The 21878-nt window shown below is 40.8% G+C and overlaps 1 protein-coding gene across 2 annotated transcripts in view; it reads left to right on the forward strand.

Moving 5' to 3' along the window:
- The window catches only part of STXBP4 (syntaxin binding protein 4), a 1994403-nt gene that overhangs the window by 931696 nt on the left and 1040829 nt on the right, over window positions 1–21878 (forward strand). For both annotated transcript variants that reach the window (XM_044090468.1, XM_044090469.1), the window contains exon 8: window positions 15894–15988. In XM_044090468.1, the coding sequence (XP_043946403.1) occupies window positions 15894–15988 (95 nt within the window). The remainder of the gene's footprint in view (window positions 1–15893; window positions 15989–21878) is intronic.

Below are 21878 nucleotides of genomic sequence, written 5' to 3' on the forward strand. Positions count from 1 at the left end.
TCAGTCCATGATTTTGGCACCAGTTATTTTGATGCTCTATTGAAATGTCAGCACTCAAAATGCTGAGTGCAGACAAGCCAAAATAAAGACTGAAAACTCAGGAAGATTATACCTCAAGAGATCACTATTTTCCTTTAAACTTCTTTTTTTGCAGGTGGACAAGCCTGCCCTGCACCTCCCCAAAACTTATTTATACAACTCCGAGATTACCATACATTGAGAAAAAGGGAATATTCAGAGGAATGGCCATCTCGGGCTTTGTATATGTAAGTCTGCTTTTTCCTCCATTCAGTCTTCATGCTTTGGGACTTGTTCTGACATTTCAAATGGTTACTGATATTTGTTTGGGAAAGATCTTTCTGCAGGATGGCAAAGTCATTTGGGGGCACAATGACAGCTCCTTGCATGCAGTCATCTAGAAACTTAGTCAGCCAAAGCCCTTTGGTGCTCGCTTTTCTTCAGAGAAACAAATGCCAAACAAGAGATGCCGCAGCACAGATCCCTGGGGGGACATAATATGTGACTAAACTTTGTGAAGGCTGCTTCCCTGTTTTGATCTCCTACATTCTGTGATTGGCAAACCTGCATGTGACTATGGGGTTTATTCCCATTTTATTTATCTTTTCTACTCCTCAGTTGCTTCTCTTAAAGACTTCTTATGTGGTGTGCTTGAAAAACACATTTCCAAATATTAAGCCTAGTGGTCTAACAAGTTTGAAATTTTTGTCATGGAAGACACTGTTTCTAGTGGTTATTACTTCTGCCAAGAGAACTTCGACATTGTAACCCCTTTCTGCCAGGCATCCGTATCTAATTTTCTACATGGAGGAGATGGCACATGGAACAAATCCATAATTCATACCAACAGTATCAGCATAATCCAGCTTGAATCAATCAGTTAATCTTCATGTCTTTTTTTCATATTAACTGTGATAAATATTTTCCCCACAATGCTGATGCCCACATATAGCTCAGGTTTTATATGGACACAATTAAATCTTTCCACAAGGATAGCTAGCTGTTTATATCCTTTGCTAGATCTAAATTTGGTAGGAAAGTTTTACTCATTCCAGAGGACTGGGTAGGTATACTTTGTCGCAGTAAAGGTGGAAAGTATTTGCCTGTGATCCCAGGGACTCATTCTGCTGAATATGTGGACACTTTTACTGTCATACTACTTTTGATTACATCTATGCTGTGATGTCTTAGTCTTCCTTGAACACCTTTCAAGCTGGAGATTGTTTCAAGTGTTCTGTCAGGGCTGTTGTCATCCATGAATTGTTCTCAGTAACCATTCAGGAAGACTGGCTAGGGACTCTGACATAGGAGTTAGAGAAGATGGACATCTTAATAGATGTGAAATTTCCATATCCACCATAAGGAGGAGGTCCATCTTAAGTGAAATACTGTCCTTCCATCCTCCATCTGTGGTGTCTTGTCTGGAGTTTGTTCTCCGTTTCTCTCTCATGCCTTTTTTCTACTTCTTTTAGTTTGACACTGTTACAGGAACAGCTGAAGAATGTAAGATGTTTGCTACTTGATGGAAAGAAGGAGAGAAACCTTTATTCTGTGAAATGTGTTGTAAGTCCTAGAGATTACTGAAGCTGGACCGTCTTACAGATCTGTCATTATGCCAAGTATGTAACTTTTGTTTTCATATCCGTGAAGAAGAGGAAGTAGCTAGTGCTTTTCAGTGAGAGAGTGGAGACCAACCACTTTAGACATCAGTTTGTGGTTTGTGCTAACGTCTAGGTAGGAGAACAGGGATGCGTACAGATTATGCCAAGGCAGGCTAGCCACTTGACAATGTAAAAGCTGGCTCTAGGTAACTTGGTCACATTGACCAATGTAACCAAAAAATGGATATGGGTATGGGTATTGACCAGTGATATGTGTGTTGAGGATCTGGCCTACTTTGGCCTACACCCAGTATCTGTACTAATGGTGGGAGGCATCTATGTGCCTCTGTTGGCCATTGAACACCCACCATAAAGCATCATAGTTATCATTATCACCGTTATTGTCAACCACCTTTTTCCCATTTTCTGCTTAGGGATGGGGCATCATATCAACCAACAACATCTCTCTCAATTCAGTGTCAGTCTCCTACCTGCTTCATCAGTTATTCCTGACTATCACAGGTCTTCTCTCACACAGCCCACCCACCTCTTTGATGGATGCTGTCATTTTGTTTTGTTTTCTTCCTGTCTCTCCCAAATTCTCTTCACTGGATTGTCTTTTGGCTTTCTGCACATGTGCCTGAACCACCGTATTCTGTTCTTTTTGACCTTCTCTGCAACTGGAGCTACATTAGCTTCTGTGCTGATGTCCTTATTTCTTCATCTGTCCCACAGTGAGCATCCTACTACCCATCAGAGTCACTTCATCTCCATCACCTCTAGCTTCCTCAACTGCTGTGCCTTTACTGCTCAGGTCTGTATACCATATAGTAGTACTGGTCGCGCCACTGTTTTGTACACCTTACTTTTCAGTTTGTTTGGTATTCATCTGTCATACACTACCCCTGACACTCTGTGTTAGCTGACTGTAGCCCCTCTGATTCTGCACTTTCATGCAGCATGACAGGAGTTTGATTCCTTTGTATTGCCCACAGTTGTGAATGTCCCCTTTGTTCTTGTACGCAGTCATTAGAATGCTTAATCTCCAGTCGTGTGGAAATATGCCTTTCTCTCCATGCTACTATGAGTATCCTCAGAAGCCATTTCTTCCCGTAACTCTGCCAGTATCTTGGTAGTAACTACTGCAACCTCATCTAAGCTTGCTGTTTTCCCTGCTTCATTTTCTTTTATCTGTGGGTCTTTCTTCTTTCAGAAGCTACTGGAAGTACTCCTTCCGTTTGCCTTTGATGTCATGTGGACTGTTCAATAGGTTGTTGTTGGCGTCTCTTATAAATTGTGTCTGATATTATCTTCTCTACCTTACTGCCTTTGCATTGCAGTTGTGCCATCTGCTCAGCTGCTTTCCAGAAGCTGATATAGTGCCTGTAATATCTTGTTCTTTGCTACTGTGTCTGCTGTCTTAGCCCCTTTGTTAGCCAACCAATATTCTTTCTGAGCCCAATCCATATCTTCTGTTTGCCAGTTTTCACTCACTCCTTTCTTTTGATAACTTCCTGGATTTCTGCATTACATCACCAGCATTCCTTATGTACCATATTTTCCATACTTGGCTTGGCTACATATCTGTTATGTAAACATTACACATTCTGTTTTGAGATGCTGCCATTCTTCATCAAAGCCACCTTTTTCATCTTCTTCCTGATGTACTATAACTCTGAGCATTTCCTTGATCCAGTGCTTTTGCTGCAGTTGACTTTCAGGTCTTCACTTTAGTTTCTGTCAACCTTAGAGGCTTCTACGACCAGTACTTAAATCTTACTGTGGTCAGAAGTTGGTTATGCTGTGGGCTGTGATGTCATTCCATTCTCTGAGTCTACCTAAGTACCCTTTCCTCACTGTAGGTTCAAAGGTATATACTAGGCTAGTGACCACCAGGGCCTTTATAAGCCTAGCACACAACCCAATACAGTCATGTCCCCATGTAATAAGGGCGTCTGTTTGGAGGGGTATGTTAGGAGGTTGCTAAAGGTTTAGTTGGGTGGGGTATGTTAATTAGAGAATATTTACTGTCGGACTCTGTCTGTCAGAGAAATGGGGGCCAAACTGGGGGAGAATTTTCAATTTCCCATCCAGTGGTCAAAAACTTGCTTGAAAAGGGTTAGGGATGGACTCTGCTTTGCATGGCTTGGGAGTCTGTTCCATAGCATGAGGATCCTTTGAGAAACATATCTGTCTCACCAAGATGTTCTGTTTGTCTTGAGCAAAGTTCAAATCAGTGGATCTAGTGTTTCTGGGGCTATTTGTTTTGCATATGTGCAAAATGTCCATCAGGGCTGGATCTGAGGGTGCCTTATATGCAAGGCATAGAGCATGTCTCGGTAAACCGTAGAAGACTGCGTATAGAAATAACGCTTTAAGGCAATCTTTATAGGACAATGTGTTTATACTCTGGATTTTCTTGGTGTGGAACCTCTGTGGGCATATCAGCTGTTGCATATGCCTGGCCAGGTGTATGCTGAAGGGGTCACTGTACCTCAATAGTGGGTCTGATAAGGACCATATAAAGTGATAGCATAACTTCTTAATACCTGTATGCTACACCCTTACTTATAAGTTGAGTGACATAGAATGATTTTCTTACTACCTTGACTGCATGTTGGCCAAAGGCCAGATTACAGTATACATATGTTGCCAGATCCCTACTACTGGGTCAACTCTTACAGGTGTCTTATCAGTGGAGTAATTAACCTGGGTGGACCTTTTCCCAAAAGGCACTATAATGTACTTCTTGGCATTGCGTTTTAATCTGTGGCTTTGGAACCAGTCATTTGTCTGTGTTAGACCCAATTGCAGGAGGTTAGTGTAATGGAAGAATCTGTGATACCTCTCAATTTGCAGTCATCTGCAAACTTGGAGGAAGTCTACTAGAGTCACATGTTGTCCATGCTTGTATTGTGTGTTTTGCTGAACCACATGTTTAAACATACTCAAGTCATTTGCAATGCAAAAGACCAGAATGATCGCTCTTGTTTTCCTGTTGCCCCACACACGTGGACCCAGGGAGGCCTCATATCCTGTTCTGTTTGACCTGACATGAATACTCAGGTCCCACATTATCAATACCAGCTTAATAGGTTCTGCAACTGCTGCCTGAATGCACTCTTTTCTCCACTATCCTAATCCTGCTGTGGGACATAAACCAGTATTCATAACCCCAGGCTTTACACTGGTGTCTTACTGCTGTGTATCACTAATTATGATGACATTTCTAGCTATCATTAGAAGAGTTTCCCTCGCAATTCCCACTTTTTTACTGCATCCTTCCTCTGAGCAGTAGATATCCACTCTACGCCTTACCATCAAGTCATCCACTTTCAAGCTGTATCTTGTCATTGAAATTATACTTAGTGTAGCAATCTTTAGTTTGTTTTGTAGGTTGATTGGTTTCATGTCTACTTTTGCTAAACAGAGCTATCCCCAGGTAACCCAAGCTAGACAGCTGGACACTGGCTAGTGAGTAGCTTATTGTGCCAGGGCTGCTGGGCTTTATTTGTCCAGTTGCCCAGCTTGGGTTTCCTGAGGTAGCCCTTTTTGAGCAAAAGCTGGATGTAAAATCAATCAAACCCACCAAACATGAACTAGAATTGCTACACTATGTAGGTTCACTGACAGGAAGCAGATTGGAAGTAGATGACATGATCATAAGGAGGAGGATGGACATCTTATGCATTCAAGAGACAAGATGGAAGGGCAGTGCAGCAAAGCCACTTGTCTTGAGATACAGTATGTACTACTCAGGAAGAGGATAGACTAGAAATTGTGTGGGAATTATAGTGAGGGAGAGACTTCAGAAGACAGTGAAATATGTTGTCATGAAAGGAGATACTGCCAGCCTAGCTAGCTGGAATTTTGTAAATAATTGTATGTCTTTTGTGAATATCAACATGATTCATTTGCTTGTGTCACATATGTATTAGAACTATATGTTGTATGTATATTAAACTGCTGGTACAGTAGTGTGTGTTGAAAAGTGTACCCTACTGGAAAAGAACAGAAATGTGTATACACTATTATAACTGTTTAAATGTATATATTTTAATAGGGGAAACTGAAACACAAGAGGTTAACTTCAAAAAACTAGCTTAAATTAAATTACTTGATGGCCACATAATAAAGGGATGCTATCTTTCAGTTTCAGTGCAGTAATAGACACAATGTCTAGAAACAGAATTTTTTTTGTATTGTCTTGGAAGTGTTTATAGTTTTATGACTTCCAGGATCTGCGTTAGATCTAAGAAAAGCCATTGTTTATGTATTTTTTCAGGCAGATGTTAAATGCTACCAGCTGCATCTACTGGAGTTTTAGCTAGGATAGAGTCAGATTGCAAAAAATGATGTCATTCTGCAAACTATCCTAGCAGTTACGTTTGGGATATTAATTTAAGAACTCTCAGAGAGAGAGAGAGAGAGAGAAACTGAGTATGCTGTATTTTTCTATGACCTGACAACATCAGCTGGAAGACGCATTCACCACATCTGCCTTGCTTGCTCTGTAAGTAAGTTAACTAGGCTATAATAATTCTCTAGATATACTCAGGAATATAGCAAAGGTTAATTTAGATGCTTTTCTTTATTTATTTGAGACTTTCCTGCAATGTTGTTTTAAATATTTCCTGTGATTTTGAACTCTGGTGTTACTGTGATTATACACTGAGTATTTTCTTTTTTTTTAATAATTATTAAATAGTTTTAAACCTTTCATTGTGGCTGATATTTCTGAGACTTATTTGAGTTCTGAGAGTACTTGTATATTTTTGGTGACACTGTGGGCCAATCCTAATAGCCTTGCTCTTGGACAAACTACCATTTTTACAGTAAGATTGGCCACCCTTTTTTAAGGGCCTTAAAGTAGATGATAAAGGGTTGGCTGATGGCAGTAATGACTACCTTATAGTCTGGGCAGTAGGGGGCATAGCTAGTAAACCTGTGGCATTGGCTCCGTCCTCCATTGAGGCAGAAAAGGTATCAAATGCTTTGTTAGAGATTGTCAGGAGGGTAGGTTTCCCAAAAGAAATACTGACTGACAGAGGTGCCAATTTCATGTCAGACCTGCTGACTTCTGTGTGGAAGCAGTGTGGGGTGAAGCACCTAAGGCCCCTACCATCCCCAGTCTAATAGTCTGGTTGAGAGGTTAAACTCTACACTAAAGACCATGCTAAAAGCATTTGCAGACCAGGTTAAGAGGGAGTGGGACACATATTTGCCACATCTGTTTGCTTACAGAGAGGTGCCTCAGAAATCCACAGGATTTTCACCCTTTGAGTTACTGTATGGGCATAGGGTGAGGGGTCCTCTAGATTTGATTTGTGATGAGTAGGAGGATGAGTGCGGATACCACAAGGAGTGGCATATGTTCTAAACTTCAGGACAAGTCTCAGAGAACTCATGGGCTTGGCCCAGTAGAACCTGGCAGAAGCCCAACAGCAGAAACAGGTCTGGTATGACAGGAATGCTCAAGCTAGAAAGTATGCTGTGGGGCAGCAGGTAATTGTTCTCATTCCTGTCAGACGCAACAAGCTGCAGGTATCCTGGGAGGGACCCTTCAAAGTGGTAAGGAAGGTCAGTGATGTTAACTACATGGTAGAACTGCTAGGCTGGAGGCAGGGGCACAACTGTACCATGTGAACATGATGAAACCCTACCATGATAGGGAGGCCTTGGTGCTAGGTATTTGCAGTGGATGGCAGGAGGAGTCTGAGAGGATCTGGTGAATGATCTCCCCAGTATAGCTGTGGCTGACACATCAGTGGAAGGTGTAGCAATGTCCCAGTAGCTATCCCCTACTCAGGTTCAAGAAATCCGAGCAATGTTACAAGAGTTTGGGGACGTGTTCACTGGGAAGCTAGGGTGCACCCACCTGGTGCAGCATCATGTCGATACAGGACCCCAAAGGCCTATTAAGCAGGCCCCTTATAGGGTGACTGAGAGGGTCAAATAGACTCTGAGGGAGGAGATACAGGAAATGTTGGAACTAGGTGTAATCCAGGAGTCCAGCAGTCCCTGGGCCTCCCCAGTGCTGCTGGTACCAAAGGATGGCAGCTCCAAGTTCTGTGTGGACAACAGGAAATTAAATAGTCACACAGAGTCAGATGCTTACCCCATGCCAAGGACAGATGAAGCCCTAGAGAAGCTGGGTGGGGCTAAGTATCTTACCATTATTGATCTTACCAAGAGCTTCTGGCAGGTGCCCTTGACTCCCAGTGCTAGAGAGAGGTCAGCGTTTGTGACTCCTTTTGGCTTGCGTGAGTTCACAAAATGCCCTTACAGATGAAAAATGCCTTAATGGATTTTCAGAGGCTGGTAGATCATATCCTAGCAGGAGCAGGAGATTTTGCCCTTGCTTACCTAGATGATATTGCCATCTACAGCCATTCCTGGCAAGAGCACCTTCAGCATGTCGGGAGGTGCTGGGCAGACTACAAAGGGCAAGATTGACCATTAAGCCCAGTAAATGTCAGGTGGGTATGGCAGAGGTCTCTTACCTGGGACTTAGAGTGGAGAGTGGCAAGATCAGGCCAGAACCTGCCAAAGTGGAAGCCATTCAGGCATAGCCTGCCCTCTTACCAAAAAGCAGGTGAGGGCATTCTTAGGGACAGCAGAGTACTACAGAAAGTTTGTCCCCAATTATAGTACTATAGCTGCTCCCCTCACAGACCTGACAAAAGAAAACAGGCCATATAAGGTAGTGTGGACCCCAGCATGTGAGCAGGCATTCCAGAAGCTTAAAGGGGCATTGGGAGAACCCCCTGTAGTAGCCAGTTCAGATTACAGCAAAGAATTTGTTGTGCAGGTGGATGCTTCAAACCATGTGGTGGGGGCTGTACTCAGCCAGGTTTCCACAGAGGAAGAAGAGCACCCAGTAATATATCTCAGCCGTAGGCTCCAACCCAGGGAGGAATACTATGTAGCTGTAGAAGAGGAGTGTCTAGCCATAGTGTGGGCTCTAATGAAGCTTCAGCCTTATCTGTATGGAAGGAAATTCACTGTAGTTACAGACCACAATCCCTTAACATTGCTACATCAATCCAGCCAGCAAAATGCCAAGTTATTAAGGTGGAGCCTAGGGTTGAAGGCATATGATATGACAGTGTAGCACCACAGTGAGGTTAGCAATGTCAATACAGATGGACTGTCAAGACAGGGAATGGGGTAATGTATTCTCAGATAGGCTCAACCCTCTCAAGCAACGTTTCTCAAGGGTCACTTGAAAAAGTAGCTTGAGTCTTCGAGGGGGGACGAAATGTCGCATAAGGAGATGCTGCCAGCCCAGCTGTCTGGAATTTTGTAAATAATTATGTCATTTGTGAATACCAACATGATTCATATGCTTGTGTTACAAATTTTTTACAACTGTATGTTATGTGTATATCAAACTGCTGGTACAGAAGTGTGTGTTGAAAAGGGTTTACAAAGTACTGAGCATAAAAAAAGTATCCACAGTGTACCCTACTGGAAAAGAACAGAAATGTATATACTCTATTGCAACTGTTTAAATGTGTATATTTTAATAGGGTAAACTGAAACGCAAGAGGTTAACTTAAAATAGATTCAATTAAATGTTGTTTTAAATATTTCCTGTGATTTTGAACTCTGATATTATTGCGATTATATACTGAGTATTTCCTTGTTATTTTAATAATTATTAATAAATAATTTTAAATCTTTCATTGTGGCTGATATTTGTGAGGCATATTTAAGTTCTGAGAATACTTGCATATTTATTTGGTGACCCTGTTGGCCACTCCTAATAGCCTTGCTCTTGGTCAAACTACCATTTGTATTGATAGTAATATTGCACAGTAAGACTGGCCACCCTTTGTTAAGAGCCTTAAAGTAGCTGATAGAGTTGGCTGATGGCAGTAATAGCTACCTTTTAGTCTGGGCAGAAGGGGGCATAGCTAGTAAACCTGTGCCAGCCTTTCCCAAATGTGTGTGTGTGTGTGTGTGTGTGTGTGTGTGTGTGTGTGTGTGTGTGTGTGTGTGTGTGTGTAAATCAAACCTCAAAGTGTGTGTGTGTGTGTGTGTGTGTGTGTGTGTGTGTGTGTGTGTGTGTGTGTGTGTGTCAGCTACTTGGGCAGGGACACAAAGCACTGGTTGGACAGAGAGGGTGCTGGAGGTTTTTGACTTGGCCACTCAGCTGAGATCTCAACTCTATAGCTGTGCCAGTGAGGAGTCTTATTGAGGATTTGGAGAAAGAGGGAGAAACCAGCCCCTGACTGGCTGTGATCTCTGTGTGTTGTTAAGGGAAATTGCAGTTGATACAGAGAACTACATTTGGAAATACTGTGTATGTACCTGTCATCCTCCCACTGTATGTCCCCCACTGTTGCCAGTGGTGAGGATTGAGGCTGCTTGATTACTGATCCAGTGGTGGGGCATCACAGATGTCATCAGAATTAGTGACAGACAAATGACAATCACTATTCATAATCTCAGCTTATGTCTCAGAACATGATTGTAATAGTGAAGCAAAGAGTGCTTTCAGACAGCATTTGCAGAGCCTACTAGCTACAGCAGGACAACAGGAAGTGGTATGATAATGGGTGACCTGAATGCACAAATCGGGATGGACAGAACAGGATATGAGGACTTCCTGGGTCCACATGGATGGGAAAACAGGGATAAAGTAGGTGAGACTAGACCATTCTAGACTTATGTCTGGCAAATGGCTTGATGGTGGCCAACATATGGGTTCAGCAAGAGAAACAGTCACAAGATCACATAAAAGGGGTAGAGGCAGTGACTGAAAGTCATCTTTTGTGAAACATTTGCCCCACAGAATAAACCACTACTCACCACAATAAGCTGCCAGCATTGGTAAGTGAAGGCTCTAAGGTCAAAAGAGACTTGACTGAAGGCCTGAAAGTTGACTTGAGGGAAAGCACAAGAGTCCAAGTAATTATTCAGGGTTGGAGCACCTCAGGAAGAAGCGGAAACGGGCAGAAACTGGTGGAGTTGAAGAGTAATGGCAAAACCTCAAACAGCATTTCTGGGGACCATAGATCAGATTTGTGACTGAGCCAGGTATGGAAATAAGGTACATATGGAAAGCTGGTGATGGAATGCAGAAGTCCAGAAAGTCATAAAAAGAAATGAGTGCAGGAAAAATTGAGCGATAGAAAACACAGACCAGGTTAAGAAGGAATACTGGTTAGCTAACAAAGAGGCTAAGAGAGGAGAGCAAAGAACAAGGCATCAGAGGCACTCTATCAGCTTTTGGAAAGTGACTCAGATGGCACAAAGAAACTCTTATCAGGTTGCAAGGCAAAGACAAAAAGATAGAGATAGATATCATTCATGATGGATGTCAGCAACAACCTGCTCAGCAGTGTACAGAACATCAAAGGCAAATGGAAGGAGTACTTCCAGCAGCTTGTCAGTAAAGAAACCCCCACAGATGCTGTATTGCCTCAGACACAGCATGTAAGGAAAGAAGAAGAGGAACCCATCCTAGATGAAGAAAGAACATCACTAAAGAAAATTATGTCAGGGAAAGCATCAGTCTCAGATGAGGTCACAGCAGATATGATAAATAGGTTGGTTGAGACAGGTGGGAAATGGCTCCTGAGAGAACTCAATGCATTTAGAAGAATAAATCCACAAACTCTGGAAACCCTAAATGTGCATTATTTTAACCAAACAAAGCTTTTGGATAACACAATCCTTCCTCAGTGTTTCACGTTTAAACATCAAACATTTTTAAAGTAATCACATGACACAGTCATCCTATCACAACAAAGTAACATTGTTGCAGAGTTTGTGGATTTATTCTTCTGTTAGATTCTGTGTTCCATAACTCTGCTTTGCTGCATTATTGATCCTATTTTCTTCACATACAAGTACTCAAAGCATATCCCACATGACTGGAAAATAAGTATACTAGTGCCAGTGCAAAATAACAAAGGGGACACTCACAACTGTGGGTAGTGCAGAGGTAGCTAACTCCTGTAACATAAGGTGAAAGTTTTGGAGAGGGTAATGATTAAATAAATACATAAATACACAGAGTAGTAGAAAGTAAGATGGGGGAATTAGCAGTTTGGATTCAGATCAGGATGCAGCACAACCAAGCTAATGTTTATAGTGAGACAAATAATACAAAAAAAGCTGGTGATGAGGAAATAGTCCAACGGTTTCATTCCTAGACTTGTAGAAACCATATAACAAGGTCCAAAGAAAGCTGATGTGGGCTGCCTTGCAATGGTTTCAAGTCCCAGAAATATTATTAGAATAAAGTAAACCAGGCTATGTATAAGGCCCCAATGACACAAGTAAGAGTTGTGTTTGGACTCGCATTGGGGTTTCCAGTGGGAGTGGGTGGATATATTTAGGCTCAGCTCTGAGCATGCTGCTATTCATACTGGTAATGGACTACATTAGCAAACAGGTCATGGGGGGGGGTAAGTCAACAAAGCTGATGAATGCAGACAATGAGTCATTATAAGAAGACTCTTAAAAAATCTTCAACAAATGATAGAGGGATGGAATGCAAAACTAATGGCACGTTGGATAAAACTGAGTGCAAGGAAGATACTTCTCATGGCAGCAAATGGAGTAAATCAGAAGATGCTGAAAATTGTGTTTAAAGGGAAAATAGCAGATGAGGTTAACATCTCTGAGTGTCTAGGAGGAGTAGCAGATGAGGTTAACATCTCTGAGTGTCTAGGAGGAGTGGTTTAAGAGAAGGAAATGAGCAAGTCACAGCTGAAATTAGAGGGGCAGCAACCAGCTGGCACAGAGTGTCAGGGTTAGTGTATAACAGAAGAATGCCAAAGAAGCTGTAAAATAAGGTGTAGAAAACAGTGATGTGATCAGTACTTCTGTATGGTACAAAAACCTGGGACGTAAATGCAGGGCAGATGAGGAAACGAAGTAATGGAGATGATGTGCCTGAGCCGGACAGTAGGATGCACACTGTGAAGCATGACATCAGAGTAGAAGCCAGAGTAGTTCCAATTGGAAAGAAGGTCAAAGAGAATAGATTATGGTGGTTTGGGAATGTGAAGGAAAGCAGAAGATAATTTGGTGAAGAAGGTTTGGGAAAGATGGGAAGAAGTCAAGAGGGAAATAAGGATGCCCAGTAAAGAGATACGTGGACTGCAAGATAGAAAACTTGCAACAGTCAGGCATTTCTGCTGAAAGAGGTAGGAGAGTAGCACTGAATTAAGAACAGTGGTGACAGTTGACTCATCTTCCTGAACCCATGTAAGAAATGGAGAAAAAGGGGTGATTGATGATGGTGATAATGATGATGAAAGAAGAGGAAGTATGATGAATGAACTGTGTACTCAAAGCCTTTGTGTCCTTTTGTAGGTCAAGATCCTTGAAAAGATGCAGAAGGTTTCCTACGGAAGCCACTGGTATTTTTTATGAAAATCTGTTGTGAGTTCAGTGTTAGAGAATTAGCTGTGGAGGTAAAGGAAATGCCTGTCTGTTTCCATGGACTGCACATTATTTATTGACTTGTGCTGGGCCATATGCAGGACTTAAAAGTAAACAGATAGTGTGTTTTAGCTTGTTTGACTCAAAGACTTCACTAAGCTTCTGCAAAAGTATCTGCCAAGACTGGAAGTCCTATGTGAATGAATTTCACAGATGGGTATACTGGATATCTGTAGTGAATGCAGTGAACGCTGTGATATTTGAACACAGATACTCAAGACTGAAGAACACTTCTGTATTTTGTAAAAGAGCTTTTCATTTATTTGTGAACTGTAGAGATAATGCAGTCTTAGCAGAAGAGAATGAATTCAGGGAATGTTGAGAGTAATGTTGGTGCAGTGGCATTTCTAGGAAGATGGAGAACACAGTTGGAACGACCTTAGAAGATATTGAGTCATCTGGTCATAAAGAAGCTACACAGCCTTAATGAATTTCACAAAGCAGACAGATATTACCAGTACCATCTACATAGAAAGCCATGTATAGGTGAATTATCAAGGTGGCAAAAACATTTCTGTCTTTCTGCCAGTGATGATTGGTTGGTTATGATACTGGGTGGTCTTACTTCAAACCTAGATCACAATGGTACTCTGTAGTTATGGGAAGGAGTTGAGTGACAATTACATCTTGCTGTGTACATTAAAGTGATGTGTTGATACTTTTGGCACTCTGATTTGTTTAATATACTTGATGGTAGGAATGATGTTAATGTTCCCAAAGTTCTCTAGAATCTCTTTCTCTTTCAAATTCGGATAAAGAATTGTTGGAATTTTAGTATGAATTATTTGCATTTTTAAAAAGCATTTAGCAGTTTTTGTCTTTGCTTCCCCATTTTTTCTCTCTTTCTTGATGGTAAATTTTAATACAGTGGGACAGATGGAGCATTGAAAGTAAATTTTCTTTCTAGACTGAAAGTGGAAAGTGATTCAGTATGCCCATTTTATCTTTATAGAACTGAATCTCTTTGATGTTGCATTGTTTGTTCAAGATGCCTTAGATTGTTCCTTGAATCTTTGATTTGAATTATTGGAAAATGACCCTTCCATTTTGTTATGTGCAGAAAGTTTTCTAGTAAAGCAGGTAAGACTTTGAATCTCACTGAACTAGATATGATGACAGTAGATGATCCCACCAATGGATTCAGTGCATGCCATGTGCATGATAATCTTGAGTCATTTGTTGTATCTGTCACCGTTGTCTGCTACATACAAGGCAGAAATCCTTGTTTTAAGATGTTGATGGATCTCATCTTGAACCACTTACCTTAAAGGGACTGTTGATCAGTACTGAATAGGAAAGATGACAGTATATTTCTGTATACTGTACTACAAATGTTGTTGTGGCCCCATTCAGACGTCACTATTCAGACCACACTTTGAGTACTATGTACAGTTCTGGCGACACTTAACTGACAACAGGCATGAGAGTAATAGAGATGCTACATTACAGAGAAACAAATACGGTGGTAAACTAGAAAGTAAACACTGTGGTTAGATATAATTCAGTGGTTAGCACATTGCTTGAATGAATGAAGTGCAGTCGCATAGGTTTTTAATTAGAATGAAGAAGACTTGGACATGTGAGCTTTTCCATTTACAAAGTAGGAAAAAAATCATGGAAAATTTTATGGAAAGGGGATAGTGAGCACTGGCTTACTTTTAGACATGATTATTTCACTGTGGGATCTTTAGAAAGTTTGTGTGAGAAACTGAATGTAAACTTGGGATCACAGTGAAAGGAAAAAATTCAAAACTATGAGATAAGGGAGTATTGTTTAATGAAAGGATGATGAGCAGATAAATCAGCCTATGACCAGTGTGGTTCACTGCGAGATGATCAACAACTTCAACTCTACCAGCTACTGACGGTACATGAGAACAGTGGGGAAGCAGTTTTGGTAGGAAAGGCTTATACCATAGTTTAGCAGGCTCAGTGGACTGTAAAATCTGATTATAATGACATTCTTGTTTGTGTAAAATCTCTGCTTTTTAGTGGGTATACTAGGATTAGCAATACAATCAAAAACAAGAAAAGGAATGTACACAGGTAGAGTGCTTCCAAATAATTTCTGTCTTCATGTATTCAATAATTGTTCTAGCAGCTTTGTTGTAGTAATAATTAACCAAAATTGAGAAATCCAGCCAGTAGATGGCTGTGGGTAAAAAAGAACATTTAAAAAAAATCATGACTAAAGAAAACTCACTATGCTCACAATTTCAAACATTCAAAACATTTTAATTACATTGTAATTCTCTTATATTTTTGGCATTCTGAATATTCCGTATTACAGCTTTTCAGAACACAAGTGGTTGAAACATTGATGCAAACTGATATGTTGAAGTTTCTGATTTAACCAGATGGTTAAAAAAAGTAAACGCCACTCATAAATTGTGTTTGAAGGGCTGCAGAAGAGACAGTTCTTTATTCTGGAAGTGTGTGTATGTGTTTTGCACAAAAAAGGTCCATGGCCAAGTAACAAGTCATTTAACCAGATATTAGGTACCACTATAGCGGTATGGATCACTTAAAATGATTTTAATTATTATGTCTTACATACTTCAAAGTACTGTTATTGGCTGTTTTCTCAGTAATTCGTTATTTAACTGTTCCTTCCACAACTTCACAGAAACTGAGTTGGTGGCATGCATTGAAAGTGTATAAATTGTGAGCTGACTTCTTTGCTTACCCTCTAACAATATGTGCAGTTAGTTTTACTGAGGGAGATGAATTTGACCATTTTAATTTGTTTTCTTGTAAACAAAGACAGGTCTTGATTAGTAATCTCTTAATTTTATTATTGTTACCTTCTAGCTGTTCCATCCAAGCAGTCAAATGTTGCTACATCTGACTCAGAAAATATTACCCTAAATCCTGCAACTCGTTTAAAGGTTGAGGAACTGGAAATGGTGGGTATCTTTTCATTAGCTTTGTTAAAAATAATTTGTGATACATGTAGAACCTTAACTATGACAAGTGCCATACGAAAAAAAAAAATTGTCCATCCTGAAAAATTGTCTATCCTATAAAACTTTTATTCACTCAATAAGAAGAGACAGATTAGCTAATGGTCTTGTTATTCAGTTAGCCAGTGTTCAAGGAGAGTAATGCTAAATCCGTAATCCAAAAGAAATGGAAAACCAGAAAGTACATAATGTGGATTAGTTTTTCGAGTTCGTGTTTTTTGACATTTTGGAGAGTTGCACTAATAAAATTGGTGTTTTTTGCATGGTTTTCCATTTCTTTTGGATTTCTTGGTCGAATTGCACAGCTGTTTTTCGGTTTTTGGTCATTTGTGCATTATGGAAAACCAGGAAGTTCCTGTCAACACGCAACAGGAAGATCTTGGCTTGACGCGTAGGTTGGTGGGGCAGCTTACTGAACTAATTAATCTCCTCACGCCAGTGGCTTCCTCGCTTTTACTTGTCCAAAACAAAAATGCTGAAAGTGGCGCCAATGGGACCGAAGGGTCATGTAATATTAAGAGGAAAACCAAAGAACGAAGAGAAAATGAACCGATAGGTGCACGTAAAGGCACCGGTTCAGCCGAGGATGAAGAAGTGAGCAGCTTTAATTCAGCGGATACACCTTTACTGCTTAAGGAAGTCACTCGAGGGGAAACAAGTTCTGTTGCAGCTAAGGATAAGCGTGTTAACAAATCCTACGGTACGAATAAAACTAAAGGTACTGTTTCTCCATTTAAGGACTTAAATGGGTGGCTAAAACGCCAAGTTATATTCAACGAACATGTGAACTTGAATGTTGCTAATAATAACGACTTTACATATAAGGATAATTTAAATAATTTGTACAAATTGATGAGTAAATACAGGGCTTTGAATGTGGAAAACCCGTATTTAAGAGAATGTATTTTGAAAGAAATTGTGCCTAAAGGCTTACGCTTTTACAAATACCCCAACAGTGTTATAACTGGTTCCAATTTTCATTTAGAATTGTTGGATTTATTTAATAAAAGTGGTATTGAAATGTTAAAATTGATGGTTAAAGAGAACATCCGGGTTCAAGAAGAGCTTTTAACAGAAATAGAAGCTCTAGACAAAACCATCACGAATGACTTGTTATTTACTATAGAAGAGGAAAAAGTTAAATATTTTAACATGAGAAGGGAAATAGACAGAAATATGGATGATTTAATTCAAAGGAAATATAAAAAGATGGAACGTGATCTAAATGAGTATAAATGCAACATTTGCTACCCTAACCCTCCCTCCAGAAATAGAGTAAGGGGTACTTTTGATAAATTTGGAAACATTGACACTAGGGACCCACTAGATAACCAGGAGACACATGAAGACAACATATTCAATGAAGAAGATTTTCCTCCTCTTAGGAGGTCTGAAAGAATTTTTAAGAAATATGGAGAGAGAGAGGGAAATTTTTATTGGAGAGGGGGGAGAAGAGGGAGAGGGAGGGGGAGGGGGAATTATTGATGCCCCTTCATTTATCCCCACCCATCCCAAATCCCCCCACAGGTGATGAGATTATTAAAGAAAGTAATAAGTGGACTTACAATCATTTTAATATTTATAATTTTAGCTCTATACAATTAGAAAAAGGACATTTTAGCTTATTTTCCAAAGGCCTGAAATTTATCCCATCCACTAAAGGGAATGTTGTGAAATCATTGTTAGATTTAAAAGTATTTTTAAGGAAGGTCAATCTTAAAATCCTTTTCCATAACAATGGAAAGGGGAGTGACTCAACACTAAGACGGAGGTCCATGTGCAATCCACCTTTACACCCCCAATTAAGGAACTTTGAAAAGGTAATAGAGAAAGAAATTAGGAAAGTCGAACTAAATGGTTTCCTACATGACAACAATTTAAACCATCAGGAGAAAGACATCTTAAGTAGTTTGAAAAAAGATAGAAATATAAGAGTTATGAAGCCTGACAAAGGAGGAGGAATTGTTATCATGGAAAACACTGAATACGACAGTAGGATGTATAAGATATTGTGGGATGAGAATAAATATGAATCAGTGTCAAAAATGAGATAAATGTGGCATACAACAGGATTGACATGAATTTATATGACATGATGGTGGAAGGACTAATTGATTTGGAAACTTATAATTTTTTAAAGGTAGATAAACCTAAAGTTCCTTCCATCTTCGGGATCCCCAAAATACATAAAAATGAAACTGATCCCCCTTTAAGGCCAATAGTTGCAGCTAATGGGTCCAAAACTAATGCCCTAGCTAAGTTTGTGGATAACAAAACTAAAAAAACATGGTTGCAAAAAGCACACATTTTGAAAGATTCATGGGACCTATTACGAACTATTGTGGACATAACTGAGATAGATGGTCTCATTTTTGTAACTATTGATGTAATAGACCTTTTTCCATCCATCCCACATGGGGAAGGTTTGGATATGTTTGAAGAAGTAGTGTTTGAAGATGGTAATATAACCCACAATGATAAGATAGTCAGTAAATGGCTTATGGAAATGGTTTTACACAATAATTTCTTGTTTTTCAGTGGTGAATTTTTTAGACAAGTTCAGGGGGTAGCTATGGGGGCGGCCTGTGCCTCAACCTATGCAAACCTGGTGTTATCCAAATGGGAGGAAAAGTATGTACTGGAAAGTGAATTTAAGCCTTTTTTGACAACCTATCGCAGGTTTTTGGACGACATAATTATATTTTGGAATGGGGGAGAAGAAAAACTGAATGATTTTTTATTATATCTTAATAACACGTGTAATTTTTTGAAATTCACCTATAAGGTGACACACAATATGGTACAATACTTGGATCTTGAAATATTTAAAGACCAAGGGTACTTAGAAACCAAAATATACAGGAAAGCCACGTACTGTAATTCCTTCCTTCACTTTGACAGTGCTCACCCTATACATGTAAAAAAGAATATAATAAAGGGGCAGTTTGTGAGAGGAAGTAGAATGACCAGTAAGGACCAGGATTTTTGTACAGAATGCAACCTATTGGAGAGTATGTTCAAAGAAAGGGGTTACCCTAGTAACTTTATTAAAGAAATTAGAGAAGAGGTTGATGTTCTTCGTGTTTCACTGTTGCAGTCATAACTGTGGGGTGCTCCTGCCGGCAGGCAGCCCGAGGTCGGCCAGAATCCCAAAGTCTGGGTCCGGCGTCGGCTGAGTAAGCCAGTATCCTGACGTCAGTACGCCTTGGTACATAGCCCTCAGCCGACGCCATCTTCTCCAGTCTTTCTTGCCGTGCGGTGGAAAGCAGCTCGCAAAACGTTGGTTGGCGATTTTCGAACAGCATTCTTGGTTGTTGTCGGTCCGAAGTTGTTACTTCTCTTCTCAAAGCTAAGTACCCGTTGGGAATCTTTTCTTGTTCCTCCGATGTCAGAAAAAGTTAATAATTGTATAGCGTGTGGGAAACAAATACCTCATAAAGATTTCCACTCTTACTGTCTACCTTGCTTGGGCCCTGACCACGACGTTTCTTGTTGTCGGTTCTGTGCCAGGTTCAACTCTCGTACTATCAAACGCAGGTACGACTGGGCTTTAAATTATTTTGGCAGACGCTTCAATTACAGAATGTCGTCGGATACTACCGGAGTTCAAAAGAAGCGCAAAGATAAAGACAGGCCTCCGAGGTCCAAACAGGACTCGTTGCAGCTGGAGCCAGCGTCTGGTTCGGCTGTCGTCAGTGAGGCGCTTTTGCAGCCCCTGTCGTCCGCCGCTTCTGAACCGATGGCCGATACGGACTCCCATGGGGAGCCATCAAGGCCCACTATTTTAACTGCTGCAGGACCTTCGGACGTCGCTCCTTCAGATGGGTCCGGAACCGCTGTGCAGGTACCGGCTTCTGAGGGGGTTTTCAGGCCTACTCACATTACTATTTCAAAGGCAAAGACAAAGACTCCTACTAAGTCTAAAGTTTCAGCTCAAGCTGCTTCTGAATCCACTCCCAAGACACAAAAACAATTATTGAGGATGGCTGAAGACTTGCTTACAATGATTAGGGGTTCTCACCCCCCTCCTGAGAAAAGGCCTCGACAGGATGTTACTCTGGATTCTTCTGACCAGGCCTCTGTCTCTTCTGTTTCTTCCTCTGATCAGGACTATTCCTTCCCCCCTTATGAGGATTCGGATGCTGAGGAATCTTTGCCCTCAGCCTCTCCGCCTGAGGATTTTTCTTTTGGGGAAACCTTGCATGAGATGAGGGAACATTTTCATTGGGAAGGACAGGAATATTCTGCTTCCAAAAAGAGGCTTAGAGAATTTCTTCTTCTTCCTCAGCATAGGCCTTTAGCTATCCCTCCTGTTTTGGACATTGTGGATGATGCCTTTTCTGAGGCTAATTTGAATCCTGATTCCATGCCTCCTGCTCCTTCTAAGCCTGATAGATTTTATAGGGTTCCTGACTCTCATTTATTTTTATTTAGAAATCCTTCTGCAGACCCTGAAACTATTTCTCAGGGTTCTAAGGCTGCTAAGGTTGCTACTTCTAAAAATCCTATTCCCTCTGAGAAGGATTCTCGTGCTTTAGACAGGTGGGGCAAAAAGGTATATACTTCCGCTACCCTATCTGTAAGGGCATTAAATTGCCAGTTTCATATGTTTAAATACCAGCAATTTCTTTTGTCTGTTTTAAAGCAAAAGCTTGCTTCCGTACCTGCTTGTGCTGAGGATAAGGAACTTCAGGATGTTTTGCATGCTACTGAACAGGTTAACAAGCATAGCTTACATTGTGGTTTTGATGCCTTGGATGCTTCCTGCAGGGCTGCTGCCTCTGGTACTGTGATTAGGAGACATGCCTGGCTTCGTGAACAAAGTTTGCCTGAACAGGTTAAGGCTAAGTTATTAGATGCCCCTGTTCAACATTATGTTCTTTTTGGTTCTAAGGCTGAGGAAGTTATTAAAAAGATGGAAGAAAAGGCAAAGTCCATGCAGACTGTAAAAGATTTCTTGCAGGTTCAGCCTCCTAGATTTTCCAGGAATTGGCCCTCTAAAAATTGGTCCTTTCCCACGTCTGACAGGCCTCAAAGGGGAAGATATAGACGCTCCAGAGGTCGTGGTCAAGGCCAGACCTCGTACAGATCTAGACAATGGACTGCTTCTTCACCTAGAAGGGGAGAAGACAGATCCCAATCTCAAAGAAAACAAACTCAATGACTCTCTCGGTTGGGCTTCAGGACCTCTTTTCCTGGACACCCCTCTCGGAGGAAAACTGTCTCTTTTTTACAGGAATTGGACCCATATTACCCAGGACAAATGGGTATTGGATGTGATTTTAAAAGGTTACAAGTTCCACTTTCACACTTTGCCAAGGACTCACGGTTGGCCAGATCTGCCAAAACTTCAATGGTCAGAGGCCTTAACTCAAGTGGATGCTCTTCTGGCCATGAGAGCCATAGAGCCTGTTCCACTCTTGGAAATGGGAAAAGGATTTTGTTCAAGGCTGTTTCTGGTTCCCAGAAAACAAAACTCTTGGAGACCTATTCTGGACCTTTCTGTGTTAAACACCTTTTTGGAAATTCCAAAGTTCAAGATGCTCACTCTGCAACAGTTATTCCAATGCTCTCTCAGGACGCCTAGATGGTGACATTGGACTTAAAGGAAGCCTATTTGCATATCCCTATCAGACAAGAACGCAGGAAATTCCTCAGGTTCAAGGCAGGTTCGAGGCACTTTCAATTCTCTGTTCTGCCCTTTGGTTTATCTACTGCGCCCAGAGTCTTCACCAAGTGTCTGGCACCAGAAGTGGCTTACTGCAGACTTCAGGGGATTCAGATTTACCCCTATTTGGACGACTGCCTTATTCAGGCAGACAGCAAAGATCTT

The sequence above is a fragment of the Protopterus annectens genome, chromosome 12.part0 (assembly GCF_019279795.1).
Source record: "Protopterus annectens isolate FY-2018-M chromosome 12.part0, PAN1.0, whole genome shotgun sequence".
Taxonomy (NCBI): Eukaryota; Metazoa; Chordata; order Ceratodontiformes; family Protopteridae; genus Protopterus; species Protopterus annectens.